The 23,592-nt window shown below is 35.7% G+C and overlaps 1 protein-coding gene across 6 annotated transcripts; it reads right to left on the bottom strand.

The window, feature by feature from the left end:
- Positions 1 to 1,087: 1,087 nt before the first annotated feature.
- On the bottom strand, positions 1,088 to 21,798 carry LOC127519744 (uncharacterized). 6 transcript variants are annotated; one of them, XM_051907243.1, is made up of 10 exons: positions 21,103 to 21,777; positions 12,367 to 12,675; positions 11,043 to 11,336; positions 10,732 to 10,845; positions 7,693 to 8,010; positions 6,271 to 6,570; positions 3,824 to 3,910; positions 3,013 to 3,366; positions 2,348 to 2,638; positions 1,088 to 2,012 (listed from the first exon to the last, which is right to left on the bottom strand). In XM_051907243.1, the coding sequence occupies exons 1-10, from the start codon at positions 21,224 to 21,226 to the stop codon at positions 1,909 to 1,911; spliced, it is 2,295 nt and encodes a 764-aa protein (XP_051763203.1). In that variant the 5' UTR covers positions 21,227 to 21,777; the 3' UTR covers positions 1,088 to 1,908. The 6 variants fall into 6 exon arrangements, 5 of the variants coding, with proteins under 5 accessions (XP_051763203.1, XP_051763205.1, XP_051763204.1 ...); XM_051907245.1 differs by having other exon boundaries at positions 20,958 to 21,777; XM_051907244.1 differs by lacking the exon at positions 21,103 to 21,777 and adding an exon at positions 19,858 to 20,328.
- Between the last annotated feature and the right edge of the window lie 1,794 nt (positions 21,799 to 23,592).

Consider the following 23,592-nt stretch of genomic DNA (forward strand, 5'->3'; position numbering starts at 1 on the left):
CTCAGGGCTGCAGAGAGAAAATGGCAAAAATTCAAAGACCCATCTGGCCTAATAGTTATCAATCTCAGCTCTCATCCTTTTCTGGTGAAGTTCATGCTGCTAAATCTTCATATTTCCACAACAAAATCAACAGCGCTTCAAACACATGCACACTTTTCAAAACATTCAACTCTCTCCTCTGTCCCCCTCTACCACCACCCACCTCCTCCCTAACTGCTGATAACTTTTCTAATTTCTTCACGGACAAAACATCTACCATCAGCAGTCATTTCTCAGCTCCACACACACAAAAACTCAGACCAACCACATACACAGCCAAACATCTCCTCTCTGTAATGTGATGCAGTTATACAAGGTTACATTTGATTAATATTATTAAATCGTAAAAAAATTAAATATCCATGTTTGTCGAAAGAATTCCATGCGCAGTTCACTCTCAGCCAATAAGATTCCACGTAGCATTTTCATCGATCAGTCGTCTATTCTGATTGGTTGATAACTTTTGACGGCGTTTAATCCAGAAGCAAATTAATTTATAGTGCAAGAGCACAGAGAGATTCATGAGTGCACAGGACACAGTTTGAGCACGCACGCGCAATATCTGTGCGAGAGGAGAGGCAGTTCGTAAGAGAGCACTGTATATTTGAGAGCGCGCGTCCAGTTTTGTGTGAGAGCAAAGGAAATCCGCTTGCGAGATTACATGTATGTGCTCTTGTGTCACAATAATGCGCTCTCGACATTTGGCAGTAAAATAAGTATATCAATGGTATTATATTTTGTTCTTGTTCAACAACAACAAAAACTTATTAGATTCACTCATTGTATCATTCAGTGACATTTTTTGTATATTTCATTATTACACCAGTGTTATTTTGAGTACTCATAGAGAAAACGTGTTTAAACTATATTGTCTTTTCTCCACAAACTACAACAAAGCAATGAAGCTATTAATTCAAGTTTATAACTTTAACTTCTACTGCCATCGTGTGAACACAAAGATGAAGTGCATCTAGATTCAGTTATGCTGTAAATTTGATTTTGTACATCACAAAACATAAGAGTATGAAGCAACACATTTCACACAATCTCATTTTTTATTGTTTATTATCGTATCATTCACATACAAATGTATATCTAGGTACATTTTTCTTGTGTTTTAATGTGAAAACAGCTGTTAGAAAGCAAAGGCTGAGTTAGTGTTTGTCCACTAGAGGACAGAAATGATCAGATAGAAAGATCAGTGGTATATCATTATCTTACATGAAGCAGATGCTTTTGTCAAAATTACTCACAGAACACAATAAAACATGCGCAATAAAAGCACAACATAATGTGGTATCATAACACTAAGTACTGGAGGTGTGCAAAAGCCTTTCTTTTTTGCTGCAAGTGCAATGAGGCTAATTCAGCATGAATGCAAACGCTCTAATTTTAAGATCACATTTTCAATTTAACATTCATATCAGAGTTAGATTAGAGAATGAGAAACAGATTCACTTCAGAACATATCTTTGGATAACGTTTAATCATAATACTGTTTAAAAAGAAAATCATATAGCAAATAAAGGCATAATGTTTAAATAAAATGAAAAGCAAAATGCTTAAAATGTCAATGTTAGCTGGTTAATTTCTAAAATAAAATAAAATACAGAAGTTGACTCACTGAATGAGACACTTAGTCAAAGATGTTTCTGAACTGTTTCTGAACAAAACAAATCTATGATATTTGTTGCTCACTGTCTATAAATCACACAAAATCAAAAACTAGAGTAAATAATCAAACTGCTAATAGTGTAACAGGTATGAAGTGTAACATTATTAACATGATATATGAAAATGGTTGATAAATAAAGTGTTTTGCTGCTGTAGCAGAGCCGAAATCGTGATGATTTCACAGTGATGGTGCTCTCATGACATCATTTCATCCAGTTCATCGTACCAGGTCCTTATAGCATCGCCTTCATTTTGGTCAGATGGATTGTCATCCGTTATTTGCAGACTTGTACTTGCATCTGTGTTATGTATGGAATATGTAAGAAAACATATAAAGAAATATAAAGGATGCAACTACACTATACAAACACAAAAGGTTAACTAGTGAATTTGTTTTTATTGTAATGTATTTACAGTGGTCACCCTAACACCATTTTGAACTTTCAAAATGGAGTGCAACTGCAAAACTCATATGAAGACATTTTGAAAAATTCTCAGAGTTTTGTTCCTATAATGAAAGTCAACGTTTTGAATGACATGAGGGTGAAAAAATAACAACCGAATTCACATTTTAGGTTCTTCGCACAACCTTTCCATTTAATAATGTAATCATGACATTGACAGAGTTACTCACCCTTAACAGTAACACTGAATGTCTGATTTCTGACTCTGCTGCTGCTGATGATCAGTAGATGATAATCTCCAGAGTCTGTGGTTTTGGTTCTTTTGATGGTCAAAAATCCAGTCTCCTTGTCCAGCACCACTCTTTCTTTGAATCTCTTATCACATCTAGAGGTATCTTTGCTGTCAGCTATAATCATGGCATGGGGTCCATATGTCCACAGTATCTGATCATCTTTATGTATATCGGTAATGTGAGTTTTTAGATTGACAGTTTTTCCCTGCACTGACTCCACAGCATCACCTAACATATTTAGAGAGAAAACAACATTAAGTCAGACACAGATGAAAAGTCACTGTTACTAAACAGATTAAACTAAGATTGAGTTTTGGCCCCTAATCAAACCTTTGCTGGAAACTTTTTAAGTCTAAGTTTCATGTTTTCTTATACTATGATCCAACTTTCTTGATTGGAGTTGTAATGTTTTGAGGATTTTCTTTAGCTATAGTGCCCCATCGTTGATTTTGAAATTTAGCATTCCTCAGATTATGTAAATGTATGTTCATCTTCATTAGCTTTACTATTTGTGAACAGACAGGTAAAATTACACCCTATCACACTCTCTTTCTCTCTGATGGCTAAACTAAACAAGATTGTTAAAGACTTGTGCTACTCACCACTGGGATCAACAACAATGAATGTGAAAGACTTGAAGCTCTTATTTCTCTTGTTGGTAATCTGTACATAATAATCTCCATAATCTGTGAATTTGATGTTTTTGATGGTGATGGTGAGAGGTCCAGTGAGATCCAGCCGCAGTCTTTCTTTAAATCCCCTCTCCGAAGATTTAAATTCATCCTGTTTACTGAATCTAGCTATGGTAACATATGGGCGTCTTTTCGCAAAAGATGTTCCAAACCTCAAGAGTATCTCATCATCTGTCTGTATTTGAGTATCAGTGTTTAGAATGAGAACACCTCCCTCCTCCACTGTCAGAGTCTTCATTTCATCCTTTTCATCTCTGAACACACCTAAAAATACAAACAAACAGTTAGAGATTAAACAAATTAAACATTCAACAGAGTTCATTAAGTCTTGATTAATAATTCTCGTGAGACAGTCTAATTTCACTTCCTACAATCATTTGCACTCTACAATCATTGTCACATTTCAAGTCCTAGAGAAAGTTACAAATGAAATGTTGAAATGCAGACACAGACATAAAAAAACAAATGATTGTGCAGGCGAACATCAGGTCAGTTTATTAAATATTTGCTTTCTATTCATAATATAGAAATCCTGTCTGAAAAGCTGCTTTGAAAGTATACATTATAAAAAGCACTATACACATACACCTGACTTGACTTGATAAATGACACACTTGCAGTCTCTATTAATGATTTAATGAGTTGAATCATGTGTTAGATGAGGAAGATGTGCAGTGATGGGCTTTTTTTTGTTCTTGTGAGAGCATAAGGAAACACTTGCCCCTATTTCTTGATAGTCCACAACACTTCTGGATTCGACCCATGAAACCTGTATTCATTGATTCATTTCGTGAGGCCTCAGTGGAGTCTGTAAGAAAACTAAGAGAGATGAGAGAGTGATAAAGGACAAAACCAGCACACAAAACACAACACAATCACTTTAGATTTGCACCTTGTACACAATGCCTAATTAAAGTCATTATTATATAACAGAGCACCAGTCAACATCCAAACGCTTTAATTTAGAATGGCGAGCTGCAAGAAGTGCTTAGATTTCAAAATGCCTGCAGACAAACTCTCTGCCACAAGGACAAGTGCATACGTCTCCTCAGACCCTGATGTGGCGCTAAGCATTTTTCCACGTCAAAGACCGTTTTCATAAATATGAACGTTGCCATGGTTTTTAGCATACGCACACTCGAAGTTCAAATCTATGCATGTACACGCTTTATAAATGAAGCCCCAGATCTCTGCTCTAGGATTAAACCATTTGCTTTGGAGAAAATTTTTATATTATTCCCAGATAGCAACAGTGTGTCGGCCCAGATACGGCCCACATCTGGCACATGCGGAATGATGATCTGGCCCACATTTGGCAGGAATGATGGCACTTGGGCGGACCGCTCCTGTTTGCCAGATCTGGGTCACAAGCAGGCCATAGAAATGCCACATGTCAGCCAAGAGCAAAGAAATAAAACAACTGGACCTTATCTGATCCACAAAATATTTATATATTATTTATAGAGTCATCTCAGCATTAACAAGCCTGCTATCAAGCAGAATCACTGAAGGAAAGAAGAAAAAAAGAGATGAGCAGAAACACAAGATCTACAACTGACTTCAGCCACAGCCTTAGATGAAATCAACTGAAGATAAAAGACATTAAATCTCTGAAGATCTGATTAAACAACTCCACAAACAGCATTACCAGCTTCACTTATTACTAACCAGACTGACTTTATTTCTGTCATTCATCTACAGCAGCTCTTATTGAGAATTAACAGAAGTTTAACTCTCATGTTTGTTTCATTTGATGTCTCCATTAGTTGACCTCTTAACTCCAGATGTATTGCAGAGATCAGTTAGATGATTGAAGACAGTTAGATGACTTAAGCACACTCAGTTTTCTTTGCTACTGCTAATGTGTTTGACGGAAACACTACAGCAGCCGGAGAAAACAAATATGTATAAATATATATATTTTTTTAAAGTTAAGAGGTCAACTAATGGAAACACCAATCACCATCATGGTAACCTCAAATGAACTTCTGTTAATTCTTAATAAGAGCTGCTGTAGATGAATGACAGAAATAAAGTCAGTCTGGTTAGTAATAAGTGAAGCTGGTAATGCTGTTTGTGGAGTTGTTTAATCAGATCTTCAGAGATTTAATGTCTTTTATCTTTAGTTGATATCATCTAAGGCTGTGACAAGTCAGTTGTAGTTCTTGTGTTTCTGCTCTTCTCTTTTTTTTTCTTCTTTCCTTCAGTGATTCTGCTTGATAACAGGCTTGTTAATGCTGAGATGACTCTATAAATAACATATAAAGATTTTGTGGATCAGATAAGGTCCAGTTCTGGTTTATTTCTTTGCTCTTGGCTCACATGTGGCATTTCTATGGCCTGATTGTGGCCCAGATCTGGCAAACAGGAGTGGTCCGCCCATGTGCCATCATTCCTGCCAAATGTGGGCCAGATCATCATTCCGCATGTGCCAGATGTGGGCCGTATCTGGGCCGACACACTGTTGCTATCTGGGTTTGCTAATTAGAATCCAAAGTTGACATACTTGGTTATTTTCAGATAATATTTAAAAGGGTCATGTCATGCACTCATATGTACAGTTGTGGTCAAAAGTTTACATACACCTTGCAGACTCTGCAAAATATTATTTTACCAAAATAAGAGTGATCATAAAAATGTCATGTTTTTTATATCACTACTACCCTGATGAATCTTTCACATAACAGTTGTTTACATTTAGACAAAATCACTCCAAAAGTTTACGTACGCTTGATTCTTAATACTGCCTGTGAGTCATTTTTATTTTCATCGCATGTTACTGACCTCACAAGTATGCAAATAAGATTTCAGAGGTTTACAGATGTGCAGTATGAAAGAATGTGAACATAGTGTGAAGTGTGAAACGTAAAACATTACCTAGGATTACCTGGCTATTTCAATTTTGCAACAATTCGGAAAAGCACTTTAGTATCAAGTAAATGGAGGAAGATTTGAGTTCTGTAAATTTTAGAATGTGTTTATAGTAAAAAACAGAAAATATGTGACTCTCATGATGTGACTCCTTAAAAAGAAAGCAAAAATCTTCATGCCAATGTGAATAATGGCGCCTCATTTCATCATGTGTCATATTTGTGTCACACTGTTTGCCAGAAAAATGAAACATTATGACAGACAATTATTACACTGAAAGACTTATAGTATACTCACCATCAAAAATAACATTAAATGTGTCTTTTAAAATAAGTGAACTTATTTTTACTGTATAAATTCCAGTGTGTTCAGGTCTGATGTTCTTAATGGTCAGAGATCCAGTCTGTTTGTCCAGGTCCAGTCTGTCTATGAATCTCTCACCAGAATACTTGAGTTCATTGTCCTCTTTTATTAACAAAGCTATGAAACTCCTCTCCTCTCCAAACTGCCACTTTAAATGATCCACATCCTTTATCGGATAAACAAATGGTAGAGTGACATCACTTCCCTCCTTCACTGACACCGTCTCCACTTTACCTATGTTGCGAACAAAAACACAGACGACATGAAGGAAACTCTTTACTGTCAGTAAAGAGTTGAAATCTGATCTTTTTGACTGGGAGGCCCATGTGAGGCATCAAGAAGCAAGACCAGCTTTCAGCTATTACATAATCAAAAGGTAATAAGAAATCTTAATCCAGAGTGTTTATACAGGTTAATGCCGAAATGTGGTAGGGTTTACACATCTTCTGAAAGAGTACAAACCTCTGAATCAGAAGAAGATGTAGAAACAAGAGATATGGCCTGTTCAAATACCCACATTTGCAGTCTTTGCACTTGACCTCTTGTCTGCTAACATTTCCTGTATTTGGCCCAAGTCGGCATGAAGACTACAAGTGTGTATAGAACTTTTGATTACCCGATGGGACACATTTTAGTGTTAATGTTTACAGAGCTTTATTTACACATTTTGATTTTCAATTCTTTGCATTTGAAAACTTCTAAATGTTTGTTCAGTAGTCCCTATGTAACAGAACACACTATTTAAAAACTGCGGTGCTTCTATTAAATGATAAAAAGCAATTGTGAATGTTGTACAAAATACACACACTCATCTTTGCACCATTAAATGTGTAACACTTTATGTTTTACTGCCTAATTATTTGTAATAATGGAATGTTTTCCAGGAAAGTAAGACTAACATATTCATACTGAAAGCCAAAAAACTTACATTTTGATTTCATGGCGACTTTAAATGAAATCTCAAGCTGCTTTGTCGTGTGTGGATGTATTATAATGATTATATACTGATAGTCTGTTTTTGCTGTTCTGAAATTAGGAACATTGCATTGTGTGCTCACAAACAAGATAAGACTCACTGTAATACTGTCCTGGGTGGTCTAACTAGAAAAAACCTGCATTATCTTCAGTCGTTACATAACAGTCACAACAGGGAAATATATTTGAATGATTAGGTCCTAATCTCTACAGAGCTCATCTCTATCATCTCATCTCAAACCTCTGATCGTTTTTTAAGGTACACCCAAAACTACATTCTCCATAGGTTTTCTTTATTACCTTTAGATTGTCTACACTAAAGAATCTTTATAAAACTAAATAAAATAATTATTACATTGATAGACATTTAAATCGACTCACCATTGAGAATAACTTTATATTTTCTGTATGTGGTCCCTCCTGTGCTTTTGATCTGTAGAAGATAAACTCCAGAGTCTGTTTTTCTGAGGTTTCTGATGATCAGAGATCCAGTCTGATGATCCAGCTGCAGTCTGCCTCTGAATCTCTTATCATCATAGAAATAGGTCTTCTTGTCATTTTTACTCATTGTAGCTATAGGAGACTTTTCATTTTCAAACGTCCACAGCATCTGATCACCACTCCTTACTTCAACAACACCAGAGGGTAGGGAAGCAAATGTTCCCTCCACACATTTAACAGTCTCAGGTATAATTGAACCTACAGAACATACAGAAACAGTTAACAGACAGATCCAACTGTGATCAGTGAGTTTATCTAACAAGGGTAAACAATTATAACAGAAACAGTTTTATCATTTTTTTTTTAATCCTATCTAGATGATGTCTACTGTATATTATTTTTACACAGTGGAAGATCATAAAAAATAAGTGTCATTGCTCTGCAGACAATACTAGAAGGTCTATTCATCCTGACATAATAATAAAAATATATATATATTTCGGAGATATAACTCTGAAAACAATGTACAGTCAATAATGAGTCTGGCCATTTGCATTTAGATTTAAAACTGACTTAAATATAGCAATTCTATAAATGCCACACGCTGCCACAATAACCAGAAAGGTCAAAGTTTGGTAACACTTTATAATAACTGCATGTTAGTCAATAGTCATTAGTAAATAGTCAATTCATCATTTATAAAGCATTAATAGACATTAGTAAGCAGTTTATAAATACAGCTGTAAATGCTCTGTTCTTGATTTATAAGCATATAAGCACATAATAAATGCTCGATTAACACATATTCCTACTGTAACTCATGATTAATTCAGGTAGTTATAAAACATTTAGTAGTTGTCAGTTAATTTTTTGTGAGTTCATCTAAAGTGAGGACTATTTATAAATTGTAAAGCTTTTACAAAGGAGATTCAAAGGCTCAGTTATCTTCAATACAGAAAAAGGAAACAAACACAACACAGAGTGATACAGAACATAGAAATATATATTTCAAGATGCAAAAAATGAAACTCTGCAACTGTACACATGATATAACATGAAAAATAAACCTCTGCAATGTCATAGAAAATAAAAATTCCTGTACACCTCCAGAAAACATAACTGTGCAGTAAAATGAAACTACGCCTTTGCAATCTGATATAAAAATAAACTTCTGTAAAGTGTAAACTTTGCTAAATAAAAATTGACCAGTGCCAACACTGGATTACAAGAGCACAAAAATACAACAAATAACTGAAAATAACGGATTGAATGAATCTTGCAGTGATTGAGTGGAATGAATGGTAAAGTATAAGCAGTGTAAAACGTGAAGCAAGAAAATTTTACAATGACCCAGGGTTAACTATTTCAAGTGTGAAAAGCCCTAATTTGTGACTCAATGTTTGCACGGTTTTCACTCAGCCATGAAACTGAAACAAGAAAACCTTCTTACTACACCAAAATATTTAGCTTATTTTCTTCATTGTGTTGCTTTTTGTTAGTTTTGTTGCTTATTTTGTTGATGTATATGTTTATTTTGTTGCTTATTTTTATTTATATTCACTTGCTTTCTTTTGTTGTTCTTTTTTGTTCATTTTGTTGTTTTTTGTTCATTTTGTTGCTTGTTTAATTCCTTTTTATTTATATATCCTTTTTTATCTATGACATTGCAGAGGTTTATTTTTCATGTTATATCATGTGTACAGTTGTACAGTTTCATTTTTTGCATCTTGAAATAAATATTTCTATGTTCTGTATCACTTTGTGTTGTGTTTGTTTCCTTTTTCTGTATTGAAGATAACTGAGCCTTTGAATCTTCTTTGCAAAAGCTTTACGATTTATAAATAGTGCTCATTTTAGATGAACTCACAAAAGTAGTTAACTGACAACTACTAAATGTTTTATAACTACCTGAATTTATCATGAATTACAGTAGGAATATGTGTTAATCAAGCATTTATTAACACACTGAGTAACTATTACTATATGTCTAAATAATAAGATGTAAAAATGTACATTTAAATAGTTTATTAATCATTTACTTACACTTTCTAAATGGTGTTATGAACAACTGACAACTCCTAAATAACTGGCTTGTAAATAATATAATACTTCATTTAGAAATTATAAATCGATCATCAATAAATTATGAAAATACAATTATTAAACACATTATATGTTTATAAATCAAGAATAAAACATTTAAAGCTGTATTTATAAACTGCTTACTAATGTCTATTAATGTAGGAGCAATGCTTTATAAATGAATTAACTTACTAATGCTTAACTAATGATAGCTTGAGTTATTATAAAGTGTTACCCAAAATTCTTGAAAACGGCTTTGTATTATATCCCAATATTTCATCAAAGCATGATTTTTTATGCATACAGAGATAGTATCGACCTTAGTCAGGGTAGCGCCATGTTTAATTTTTGACAGTAATGAAAACGAGGAGGCTGTGAGGGATATAAGTACAGTGTGTTCAGTGGATTTTACTGCTGTTTAACAACATACCGACTGTTCAGCAGATTCACTGGCAGTGCATTCCACTGTTAAGACTGTAAGACTATCCCTCACAGCCTGGTTTTCATCCGTGTTTAATTCAATATGGTGTCTAACCTGACTAAGGTCTATACCCTGAATATCCACAGGCTCTAGAACCACTTCAATTTAGGGTTGTACATGAAGAAAAAAGTATTATTAGAGTATTATATGAAATCGTGTTCCTACTTTAAATGATTTTTTACTTTGTATTTTCAATGTTTTATGGCCACATAGACTTCCTATGGGTTTGTAACTATGTGACAACAAATGACTGTGACTCTGAGCAATACAGAATATTAATTAAAACAAGACTCATTAATTATTGTAGTAAATTAGCTTTAAGTTTAAATATTTACTATGAAAAAATTTGACTCTTTTCAAGAGTCTTCACACTACTGCAATAAAGCTCATTATTTTTCTCTGTAGGTAGTACTTACCTATTTGCATTTCTGGTTTAAAGTGGTTGTAAAGACCAGCAGCTGCAAGCACCACCACCACCAGAAAAACACCAATTGATATCCCTACTACACTCCATGGAGACAGACCTGAACCTGTAGTGATATAGAGAGACAGTCATTAGTGTAAATGTGTCTGATCTATAACAAACTCTATAAACATCATCAACACTATATAACCTGAGTGAAGGTCTGATACTGTAATGATAAAGACAGACATTAGCGTGAATGTGTCTGATCTATAACAAACAAATATTAGGTCATTCAAATCACATACATCAGTGCTGTCGTACCATCACATCTGTGACAGAGTTGGGTGATGTCCAGGTGTTTAGTCTTGTTGCTGATGGGATTGTTCACCATGCAGCTGTAGGGGTTTTTATCCTCATAATTTACCTCCAGGGGTAAAGAGATTCTGCTGCAAATATTAGAGATGTTACTGGAGACTAAACTGTTTCCTTTATACCAAGAGAGAGTCACCTGGTCTGATGTTTGCACAGAACACTGAAAGACACATTTTGGGCTTGATGACCCAGCTGGTGTTTGAGCACATTGTGGAGAGAGAATTTCAGGTGTGGGCAGTCGAGCTGAAAAACAGGAGAGAATAAACAGACAAAAGATTTCATGAAGAGATTTATCAACCTTTATTTATGTTTATTTACAGCCTTGAATCTACTTCTCCCACTATCATTCCCAACATTAATGTGATCAGAGAGCTGCATGACATGGTTATTTTAATGACAGTGGATGGTAGTAGTAAAGACTGTGAGCACACAGTGAGCCACAACATGAGTGAATAACCACTACATGAAAAACACACACTAGAAATTAGAGTGAAAGGAGGTGGTACAAATGGCACAAACAAATCTAACATTTTATACCAATTTCATCTGTTTACAAAAGAGGAACTGTTTTTTCTTTCCTTTTAATTCATATGTAAACCAGGAGTGGAGTGATTAGAGAAACTTTAAAATTCTTTCAGTCATGTTTCCCAGCAGGTGTGATGCAATCGCACATTTAAATGTACTGTACGATTGTACAGTGATAACAAATAGAGATCAACCGATTTACCGACATTTTGCTGTTCGCTCACGGGTTGATGCTCGGCCACCACATGTAACTTTTAACAAGATTTACTTGTTTAAAACACCGTAATTATATAAACATTTACTATATAACCATTAATTCACTAATAAACATCCAAATAAACACAACTGAACTGTATGGAAATTAATTATTTATTATCTCCGTGAGCGATCGCAGTTTGAGTATAGTTATTATGTGTAAATGCATAGATAAACAGCATTTTGTCCGCAGATATTTCATAATCTAGAACGACAAAAACATTATTAATAATTCTGATATAACATACCAGTTGAGAAATGCAATAAAATACTATGTTTTGTTTGTTATATTCCAATATTCCAGAGAATATTACACCAACACCGACACACAAACAAAAGTAGAAACAGCAAATTTCATATAAAAACATCAGCAAACAGAAGTGGAAAGACATTGGGAGTTTCTCAAAATCAGTATCTTTAGACCTTAAATCAATGACTGATGTAACTGATCTAAACATGACCACTGTCACAATAAAAGGCTTGAATTACTCACCATAGACTGTTACACTGAATTCCCTGGATACGGCTCCGTTGAAGTCGAGCTGATAAAGTCCAGTGTTTATTATTCTGATGTTTTTGATGGTGAGAGATCCAGTCTGTTTGTCCAGCTCCAGATTGCCTTCGAATCTCTCATCACCACCAGTCTCGTAAATTCCTCTTGCAATTTTAGCTATGATGGTTTTCTGAGGTCCATACAGCCAAAATATCTGATCGCTACTCTGTGTTTTAGTAAGAGCAGTCGGTAGAGTCAAAGAATTTCCCTCTGTCACTTCTTTCTTCATTTCATCAGCACCAAACACACCTGGAGTACAGACAGTTATTCAATAAACTTTAAACTTGCATATATTTAGAAATTCAAATAAGATCAAGTCTTGACTAAAAATGTGAATGTCCAAAATTTTAAATTCATAATGACCTATAAGGCTCTAAATGGTTTAGCTCCTGTGTACTTAACTGACCTTTTATCGCCCTACAATCCTTCACGCTCTTTAAGATCACAAAACTCTGGACTTCTGGTTGTACCTAGGATAGCTAAGTCCTCTAAAGGAGGGAGAGCGTTTTCACATTTGGCTCCTAAACTCTGGAATAGCCTTCCTGATAATGTTCGGGGCTCAGACTCGCTCACCCAGTTTAAATCTAGATTAAAGACACATCTCTTCAGCCAAGCATTCACATAATCCATCTCATATCAGATCAATTGCACATGACTATCTTTGCTTACTGTTATGAACAGCAGCTATGCTAATTATTCTCCATTTGCTTTTCTGTTTTACCTCGGGACGCCCGTCCCGAGGTGACTAGAGAGTACATCAGTTTCAGTTTGGATCCAGCCTCTTAAGAAGACCTCAGATGACTAAAACTTTGGAAGAGACGGCGCCAACTCCTGCGATGACTTCAGAAGATGCAACATCTGGATCAACATGCACATTCACATTCTATAAATCCTAATTATTGTTAATATGTTATTCATTTTTCCAGGAGCTCTTTGCTTCTACCTCCAATTACATTGCTAACAGTGATTGTATGTTAATCGCCTAAATTATTACATTATTAGCTAACTGCAGTCTCCAAATTGTAATGTTGACATGCATTCTCTGTAAAGCTGCTTTGAAACGATATGTATCGTGAAAAGCGCTATACAAATAAATGTGAATTGAATTGAATTGAAAAAAAATGTGAATATCCAAAATTTAAATTTACACTGCTGCTATTCACAGCAGATCCAAAACCACTTTTCAGCAAGTGCTTTTCATCAAATAAAATCTGAAAATAATAAAACCTTATTATATAAAAACTTATTGTGCAGGTAAACATGTGAGAAAAACAGGCGCCGAATAATTTTAAGAGCCACACAACTATGAATTTAAATTTTTAAATCACTTACTTTTAGTCATCTTGTTGTGTTTATATATCTCCCCTTTAGTTTCAGCGTTTTCATCTTGCGATTTTTCTGGGAAATTATTTTCATTTGTCACTATTTTCACTTAATACTATTATAGTTTTTGTTAATATTTTGAATCCGATTAGATTCTTATATTTTCTGCTTTTATTTTTCGTTAAGTTTAAATAATTTTTTTGTTTGTTATTAGTTTTATTTTTGTTGTTTTTAATCTTGTCTGTTTAGTTTGTATAATTTTTTTATTTCATTATTAACATTTATTTCAAGCAATGAAAAATGTTTTTAATGGTTTTAGTTAACTATAATAACCCTGATGCTAGTCAAATCTTTATTTTGAATAATGTGTCAAATAATGTTCTTTGTCTTTCCTTCCTCAAGCTACAAGAGTTTATTTTGAATCAAATGAAAATAAATATAAATATATGGAATTTATAAATATATTAAATTTGGTTTGTGTAACCAAAAAACAAACGGGGAAATGACTTTAATTAATGAACAGGCCGCAATACAGAGGGACTCTTATTTTGAAATGTATGTGCTTTACTTTTGCTGCTCATTCAAGTTCAGATGAGGAGGATACGTTGTTTCAACCGTTTACAACACATTACAATATAAATAATATAAAATAAACTGTCATAATTGATCAGCAATAGTTCATAAGCAATCGTTTGACAAACGTGTGCTAATGATTGATTGCGAGCTGCTCTGAAGCACTGTTGCGAGAGCCTGAAAAACGCACTACAGCGCCATCTTTTGACTTTAAAACATGCAGCGCTCACATTTATTTAAAGACCCCCTGTCGTGAAAATCAAGTTTTTAATGTTGTTTAAATGTCTATGTAGTGTTTTTAATATGCTTTAAAACAAACCATGAGCAAATTCATAAGTCAGCACCATTGCTGAGTATTTTATTTTTGAAACTGCAGTAAACCAAAGACAGTCTAAAACCCGCGGTTTGAAATCGGTGGTGTTTGTGACATCACAGACTACCTTGTAACCAATCACAACAATGTGCCGGTAGGCTTTAGCATATCATTAACTATGACTGCTCTAAAGCAGGAGTCTCGAGAGAAGCCAGGTTATCCCGGTATATTTTCTGTTGATATGAAAAATTGTGTAGATTTAGCAATATAGCGAGTCTATTACGATGTTATGATGAACTATATGCCCTTCTCCACTCACTGTAAGGATACTGATTGTTAGAAGGCAGCTGTCTGACTCTGAGATAAAGAACAGGAAGGTGTGTGTAACATTAGCAACACATTATTAGCTGTTTGATAACGTGGTCAAGCCAAAGGTGAATTATATTAATTCATACTAATTAATGACAGAACCGTCGCAAGGGCTGTGCCAAGTGTGCGAGCGCATAGGGGCTCGCGCCAAAGTAAAGTGACAGCTGACTTGAAGTAAAGCCAGTAAAGTTCATGTTTTTGTCCTTCGAAATATTTTAATACTATAAAACATAGCTAAAACAATATTGCTCTGAGCGTGTGTGTGTGACCGTGATACTGTCTGTTTTACTGAGAAATCGCTTCAGGTGAATCAGTGAGAGAACAGTCCAAACAAATGCAAGTGGATTCAGACCGTTTTGCTAAGGCGTTTTACCAATTCATAATTTAAAACACAATTTAAGCGTCAGAAAATATGTGAGCAGTTCAGTTGCACAGCTGTTAAACTGAATATACGAAGCAAAGCAAGCTTTTTTCTTAAATATCCACAACACAAACAACAAATTGCTCGGCACTACAGCAACAGTAGACTCTCCGAGCTGGCGTGAGCGAGTGGAGGCGGGGCTAATTTGCATATTCATTGATCCGTGTATATTAAATGAGGCAAGGGTGTAGAGTTACATTCAAGCTATTTTAAAGCATGAAAAAAATTTCACTTAAATTTTTTTTAAAAATATGTAATTTTGGTGATCAAAGATGAGTTTTAAGGGATAAAATAGTTGACTAAAGGGGGACTTTTGCATTAAGTTATGCTGTCTTTATTAAGGACAACATTGGGGTTTACAGTGCAGCTTCAAAGGGCTTTAAACGAGACCAGACGAGGAATAAGGGTCTTATCTTGCTAAACGATCGGTCATTTTCGAAAAAAATGTAAATGTATATGCTTTATATAAACAAATGATCGCCTTCCAAGTGCTTCCGCCAAAACCGCATTTTCGTATTCTCCAAAAAGCTTACACTGTCTTCCTACACCTTCCCTATTCTACTTGATACGGAACGAACGCAGCATCAGTTCCATTTTTTCCGGTTTTGGCAGAAGCACTTGTTTATATAAAGCATATTTACTCATTTGTTTATATAAAGCATATACATTTACATTTTTTTTCGAAAATGACAGATCGTTTTGCTAGATAAGACCCTTATTCTTCGTCTGGTATCGTTTAAAGCCCTCTGAAGCTGCACTGAAACTGTAATTTTGACCTTCAACCGTTTGGAGGACATTGAAGTCCACTATAAGGAGAATAATCCTGGAATGTTTTTATCAAAAACCTTCATTTCTTTTCGACTGAAGAAAGAAGGACATGGACATCTTGGATGACATGGGGGTGAGTAAATTATCAGGAAAAGTGTATTTGAAAGTGAACTAATCCTTTAATATTCATTTAAACTAAATGCTTAAAAAATAACTGATGAACTAAAATTGCTTGTGTAATGGATTAATAATAATATAGATCATATATTATATAAATCATATATAATCATAAAATAATTGAATTATCATTAAAGCCAGACAATTTCATCGTTAAATATTTGTTTTTACTATATAGTGACCTTTAATTTGGAGGAAGAGAAACTGGGGGAGTGACTTTATTGCGTTGGATGTGTCAGTGTCACTTTGCTCATATCTGATTGGTCCAATTTCGGTTTGAGATCTCTTACCCAAAACAAAACCTGCCCTGGAGCAGGTTAGCTGTGGAGCGTAAGTTACTATAGTGATGAACACCGCTAAAAGCCAAGTCACTTTCATGGTACCTAAAACCCAGAATTGGTGAAAACTAATCTGAAACTTACCTGGCTATCCAGCTAAACCAGGTTCATTATACAGGGCCCCAAGCCTGCTTTATCTTAGCTTTCTTTACCACAACAAATGTGTTTTAGAAACACACAGTTACAACAGCCAAAGAAAAGCTAACACAAGAAGCACAAGGACCAAGATCACAACTAAAGCACACACTGACCACCACAATGGTGACTTCAAATGAAACAAACATTAACATCTAAACCTCTGTTAAATCTCAATAAGAACTTCTGTAGACGTGTGACAGAAATAAAGTCAGGAATAAGGGCCTTATCTAGCGAAACGATCGATCATTTTCGAAAAAAAATACAATTGTATATGCTTTATAAACACTTGCCTTGCACGTGCTTCCGCTTTCTGTATTCTACAAAAAGCTTGCGCTGTATGTCCCACACCTTCCCTATTCTACTTACGGGAAACAAACGGAACTGGCGCTGAATAGGGAACCACAAATGCTTGTCTTGCACTGACTAATCGTTTCGCTAGATAAGACTGTATTTCCTCGTCTGGGATCGTGTAGAGCGATTGGAAGAGGCATTGAAACTGACATTTGGATCTTCAACCTGTTGTACCCCAGTGAAGTTTACTATATGGAGAAAAATCCTGGAATGTTTTCCTCAAAAACCTTCATTTCTTTTCGAATGAAGACAGAAAGACATGAAAGGGTTAGTTCACCCAAAAATGTAAATTCTGTCATTAATTACTCGCCCTCACCTCGTTTACGGAAATCACATGACTTTGGCAGTTTGATACATGCTCCGAACCACTGATTTTCCATTTTCAATACCGCAGCTAAAACTACTAATATAAATGTCAAACATTATTAAAGACAAGTAAACAGTCATTAATAAAAAATAAATAATTAAACTACTCTCTACTGCTCTTACCATAACCGTAACCATAATGGACTATGTTTACTTGGATACTCGCAAATGCGGGCATTCTGAGATAAATTTGTGAGAATTTTTTGTCCATTTTGGTGCAAAGAGAGGTGAAAGAGAATAAATTTTATTATTGACTGAGAGGCGCAGCTCTGAGCGCTTTGGGTGTGCGCTGCAAACACACGCGAGTTCTCTTTCACATGAATGCTTAAATTGCAGAGGCTTGAAAACGAATGATAAACTTTAGTGACCATGCAGCGCTGGCCCGATCGGGACACTGACAGTTCCTTCAACTGTCATGAACGTCCTTCACGCAGAAAGGCGCACCTGCATCTGCCATGTTTAGCACTGAATGAATGACATGGTCTTGTTGTGTATATCTAACGAGCGATCTTTGGTCTCATGAATCTCTAATTTGTTTCCTGGCAAATCGTTTTGGCTGAGGGCAAAGTGAAGTTTCATAACTTTATATATTTAGGCTATTTAACTTCACTGTTGTAGCCTACTAAAGCGCGGACTTTGTACGTTTGAATGAATTGTTTGCTTTATTTCTTATTGAATAGCTCCTTATACCTTTTACCTATACTTTTATAACGGCTATTACTGATCATTAAAACTGACATTTAACAAAAAGAGACAGGGTTGTGTTTTATGCTATATTTCATTTTATTACAGTGACAATAATCACATATTGCCCGAACCACATATTAATGTGTTTAATATTTTTAAAATGTAAATAATAGAGGTAGGATGTGAACCACATTTGTGTGGCTATTAATGTTTACCTTTTTTTTTTTTTTTTAAATAAAAATGGAAAGAGGCAGAGTGGTGTTTTATAACATATTTCGTTTTATATTAACTGGAGTAGCCAGAGTGAGCTGAGTGACGCTATCAAGAACGCTGCGGTTCCATTTTCAGAATTCCCAGACTTGCATCCTCCAGGGGTGGATTTATGATATTGGGGCCCTAAGCAAATCTCCGGGAGGGGGCCCCGCCATCACGTTCCTCAGGAGAAATCGCAGGGGTCCCCAGGCCTGCGGGGCCTTACTCAATTGTGTGCTTTGCGTGGTGGGTAAACACAATACTAGCGTGCTCCCGTCCTCAGGAGTTCGTTCTTGTCAAGTCTGAGTCGAACTGACATAGTACACTGAAGCCTGCACTGTGCTTACTGCGTAAGGAGACTGACAGGGAAGAGAAGAGATTGTTGAATAAAGTTATGTTTGTTTTGTTTTTGCGCACAAAAAGTATTATCATTGCTTCATAAAATTAAGATAGAACCACTGCAGTCACATTGACTATTTTAACAATGTCTTTAGTACCTTTCTGGCCCTTGACAGTGGTAATTAAATTGCCGTCTATTGAGGAATCAGGGAGCTCTCGAATTTCATTAGAATGTGTTAATTTGTGTTCTGAAGATGAACGAAGGTCTTACGGGTTTGGAATGACATGAGGGTGAGTAATTAATGAAAGAATTTTCATTTTTGGGTGAAACCCTGGGGTGAAACCTTTTGAACAGAGTGAAGATGATTTTTCTTATTGTGTTTAAATATCTTTTTTTTTCCATTTAGTACTGCTCTTTGGAAGCAACAGAAGATAATTACATGTGTCCAAGAAGACGAATTAAGAACAATTTACCTTGATCTTAAAATTCAAAAAGTCTACACCCCCTGGTTGTTAATGCATTGTGTTACCTTCTGGAGCATCAGTGAATGTTTGAACCTTTTGTAATACTTGCGTATGAGTCCCTCAGTTGTCCACAGTGTGAAAAGATCTCAAAATGATACGGTCACTGCAATAAAGGGGTCATATATGGAAAAGATGCAGGAAAACTGAAGAAATTGCAGGACCTGAAGGATTTTTCTGAAGAACAGAGCTCATTTTAACTGCTCAGAACAAACAAGGGACTCATGAACAACCATCACAAAACAAAACAAAACAAAAAAACAGTCGTGGATCATCCAGGTAACCACACACAGTATTAAGAATCAAGGATATGTAAACTTTTGAGCAGGGTCATTTTTATAAATTCAGCTATTTATTTGTTTTGTGGACTATATTTAAACATCTTTTATGTTATAACGTATATGTTAAAAATATAACGTTAACGAACCAAAAACTGATAGGTTAAGATAGGTTTAAAAAGCGAAAAATGAAAGTGCTGAAGATAGATCACTTACCGTCCCTTAAAAATGTCAACAAAAGTATCACTATAAAGTTCTTCATTCCGTTAGAGTTGATTAATGATTTCTGAAAAACGCCCGACCAGAGGGAGAAACCGACAAAGGAAATTATTAACAAAAATATTATAACGACTGAGATTTACCTAGATTTTTTGTGTTTATGCGTCAACGAAAGCAGTAGATTATTGTAGCGCATTATTTAATACAGAAAACTAATTCGTCGCAAAATGCCAGTAGCCCCCAGTGTTGCTAGATCTCGCGAGACAAATAAGCAACCAGGCCTGTGAAAACAAGCCCAAAACAAGCGACTTTTTCTACGGAGCCCCCCTAGGGGGTCTACTGTGTGCACGGTTTTACAATCCGTGGGGACGGATTTTAAACTGTGGGTACAGATTGTCAATTTACATCCATGTGGACAGATTGGTAAACTGTGCGCAGTTTTACAAAACTGCACACACGGTACAGTTTATTTATTTTCCCCCCCCCTGAGCTTCAGGACAATGACCACAAGAGGGAGTTAAACCACCTTTTAACATTATTTAACATTAGAAAACTGATGGGATATCAAATATAGACTGATGTACCAAGTACATTATATACACAGTAAACATCTGATAATTAAAATTTGCACACACAAATAAATATCATCCTGAATTCACAAATTCTTTATTTATTATTGCAGGGATTGCAGAAGATCCCATTTTTAAATAACTATAACCCAGAAACAGGAGAAATTATTGATGATCTTAGTGTGCAGCAATAAAGTGGCTCCTGCTCTGATAAACAAATGAGTGAGTTAGAAAAGACTTAAACTAAACTGGTTTAAAAACCATTCCAGTCAAAACCATTTGAACAGGTGAGGATGAGGCTTGGTCTAAAACATTTTTCTTAAGACTCATAACACTTTAGCCTCATATATATGAAGAATAACACCACCATTATCTTTCAAGTTGCTTCAGGTACCAAGGTGCAAATTAAACATATTGCATGCATTTTGTCCGGTGCATTTTGATGTCTTTATCACAAGTTGAGCACATTAACTCCCCAAGGTGATCGACTGATTTTATGGATGTGTGACGAGCTACATAGGTGGCTACCTTCAGCTCAGCTCTCTGTCTTGACTCGTTCTGTTTGGAGACCGCGAAGCCAATGTCCGTAAGCCTCATTGAGGAGAACGGTGCTGCATTTTTTTTGTGTTTCTCTGTGCTAGCATGTTGTACGAAGTCCGTATTTCACACTTACATACTCTGCACAGTGCTTTTGAGTCGTCCCCCACGACGGGTTGAATCCATTCTTTTACTCCTTTCTCTTTCTCCCAGTCTTTGTTATATTTCTTTCCGTATTTCGCCCACTTTGTCCCAGGCATTTGTTCCTCCAAAAAACTCTCCTACAGTCCAGTCAGTCACCATCGGTCGCAACTCGCGCGCATTCATTTAAAATTTAAATAAAAACTCTGCTGTCTCCTGTGTGTATGGGGAAAGGGGAGGGACAGAGAGAACAGGCTAGACCAGCGGTTCCCAAACTTTTTTTCCTGCGCACCCCCTTCTATGTCCCAACCGGGTTGGCACACCCCCAATCCCCACTTCAAAAAAAAAAAAAAAAAAAAAACGCAACAAAGCTTTGTTTTATCGCCATATAAAGACTCATGTTTAATCATGCGCAAATAACCAGAACACGCATGACAATAACAACATCAACAAAGTTTCAATATAATGCAACAAAGCTACGCACAAGCTTCCACTTTTATGAGGACGAGTGACAGACACAGGCTCAGTAACAGAAAGCACGGTTATTTTCAGCCGCGTAAAAGAAACATGGCAGCAATAGGCATATTAAATGACCCTGGAGCTAGCATCATCATCATCATAACACAACGGTTATGGAAATTAGAACGACAGTACATTGAATTAAATTGCAACTAAGTTACAAACGGAAGTTTCCTCCGGCGCATCTTCTGACTCCCGCTCATTTTTTTTCTTTCTATTCTCTCCGTCTCTGTTGCCTCCAAATCCTAACTCTCTCTTGGTCCCTCTCCTCCTTCGTGACTAACAACTTTATCATAAGACGTCCCACTTGACAGTTCCCCTGATTTCAGCCAGTTAAGCATATTTATAATATATATATGGAATGAATGAAACGAGTTGGCACGCATATAGCCTAGCCTGCAGTGCATAAAAGAAGAGCAGTGCGTAGAAGAAGACAGTAGCTGTCTTCTTCTACGTTTCTATCAAAAACTAATAAATTATAGTTTTTTATTTAAAATAAAAGCGATTACAAAGGAAATGTTTACTGTTCATGTTTTTTTATTGTATGGAAAAATCCCACTTAAAAAAACAGACCGCCATTACATTTTTCCTCTCGCGCACCCCCTGGTGGCAGCTCGCGTACCCCTGGGGGTGCGCGTACCACACTTTGGGAATCCCTGGGCTAGACAAACTCCTACGTTTAAATAACATATAGAAAATATCTGCTTGACAACTTATTATGGAGCTGGGATCAAGCCCAAATAAGCAACTACACTTTAGAAACAAGCCCAAAAAAACGCGACCCGCGACTACCAATATTTGTAAGCGACTTTACAGAAAAACAAGCCCAAAGTCGCTTATAATAAGCGGACTTGGCAACACTGGTAGCCCCTCACTGCAGCTTGTTTTTCTTCTTTGGTGGTGGTGGTTCCAGATTATAGACACATACCGCCACCTATTTCCTTTTTATTATAGATGATATTTCTGCCTTGGTTCCCAATATATTGTTTTGTTTTATTAGATAAATATCAGTGAAAAACTGTTATGAAAACAGAGAGATGGCGACCGATGGACGCTTAAAAACACTGCTTTGAAACCTCTGTGAATCTTTTGTTCTGGTATCAAACCAGATATAAACGGACGTTACGTCATAACTGTTTTAACTGTTTGTAAACGCTTAGAAATCTCTCTCTCTCTAAAAAAAAAAAAAAGAAAGAAAGAAATCTCTAAAAAAAAAAAAAAAAAAAAAATGCTTAGAAATTTTGCTGTTAGGGGGCGATATAGGCTATGTGAATCCACAAATCCAGTGGGCATGTTTTGCTATACTTGTGAGGACCAAATGTCCCCACAAGGATAGTGAAACTTGAGATTCCCTACTTTGTGAGGACTTTTTGATTAGTTTAAGGAAGGAACCAGTGGTTTGATCTCAGTTTTACAAGCGTGTTCACGTTTATAATTGTTCATTTGTATAATAATGAGTAGTTATGCTAATTGTCTCTTGTTGGCCTGGATCCCACAATAAATCACACAAATCAAAAGAACACTTCATGGCAGTCTATGATTTGTAGACTGCAGTTAATAGATTACTCTTTCAAGAAAACATTTGCAAATGGTTGCATTTTGAGTTTTCGCTGCATTTAAAACGTTCTGACCAGCAGGGATCACCATCAGTTTAATACATTTGTATTGAGACATTAGTATAATTAAAAGGAATAATAGTAGTTAATAGTCTTGCCCTGTTTAGTCGAGCCATCCATGAAACAAACAAAACAATCCCTGAAAATTGATTAATAAAAAATATTGACACTTGATATTTAATCTTGTTAGATGTTTAGTTAATTGCAATTTGATAGACTATCAATAAAACATTTGCGATGGGTTTGTAAAAGGCCTGTTCTGAACAGCAGGTGTCACGAGCGACTGGCGTTTTGAAGTTTCTAAACAGTGAATCATTTAAAGCTCCGTTTCTCCCATCACTAGTCGCGGG

Source organism: Ctenopharyngodon idella, chromosome 10, assembly GCF_019924925.1.
Source record: "Ctenopharyngodon idella isolate HZGC_01 chromosome 10, HZGC01, whole genome shotgun sequence".
In the NCBI taxonomy this organism is placed as follows: domain Eukaryota; kingdom Metazoa; phylum Chordata; class Actinopteri; order Cypriniformes; family Xenocyprididae; genus Ctenopharyngodon; species Ctenopharyngodon idella.

What these genes read in the sequence shown, in the direction of transcription:
- LOC127519744 (XM_051907243.1), bottom strand. Translation starts at nt 21,226, where the DNA reads ATGCCTGGGACAAAGTGGGCGAAATACGGAAAGAAATATAACAAAGAC. An exon ending in ATTCAGTGTAACAGTCTATG is followed by an intron (nt 11,337 to 12,366) that starts GTGAGTAATTCA and finishes CCTGTTTTTCAG; the next exon opens with CTCGACTGCCCACACCTGAA. An exon ending in ATTCAGTGTTACTGTTAAGG is followed by an intron (nt 2,013 to 2,347) that starts GTGAGTAACTCT and finishes TACATAACACAG; the next exon opens with ATGCAAGTACAAGTCTGCAA.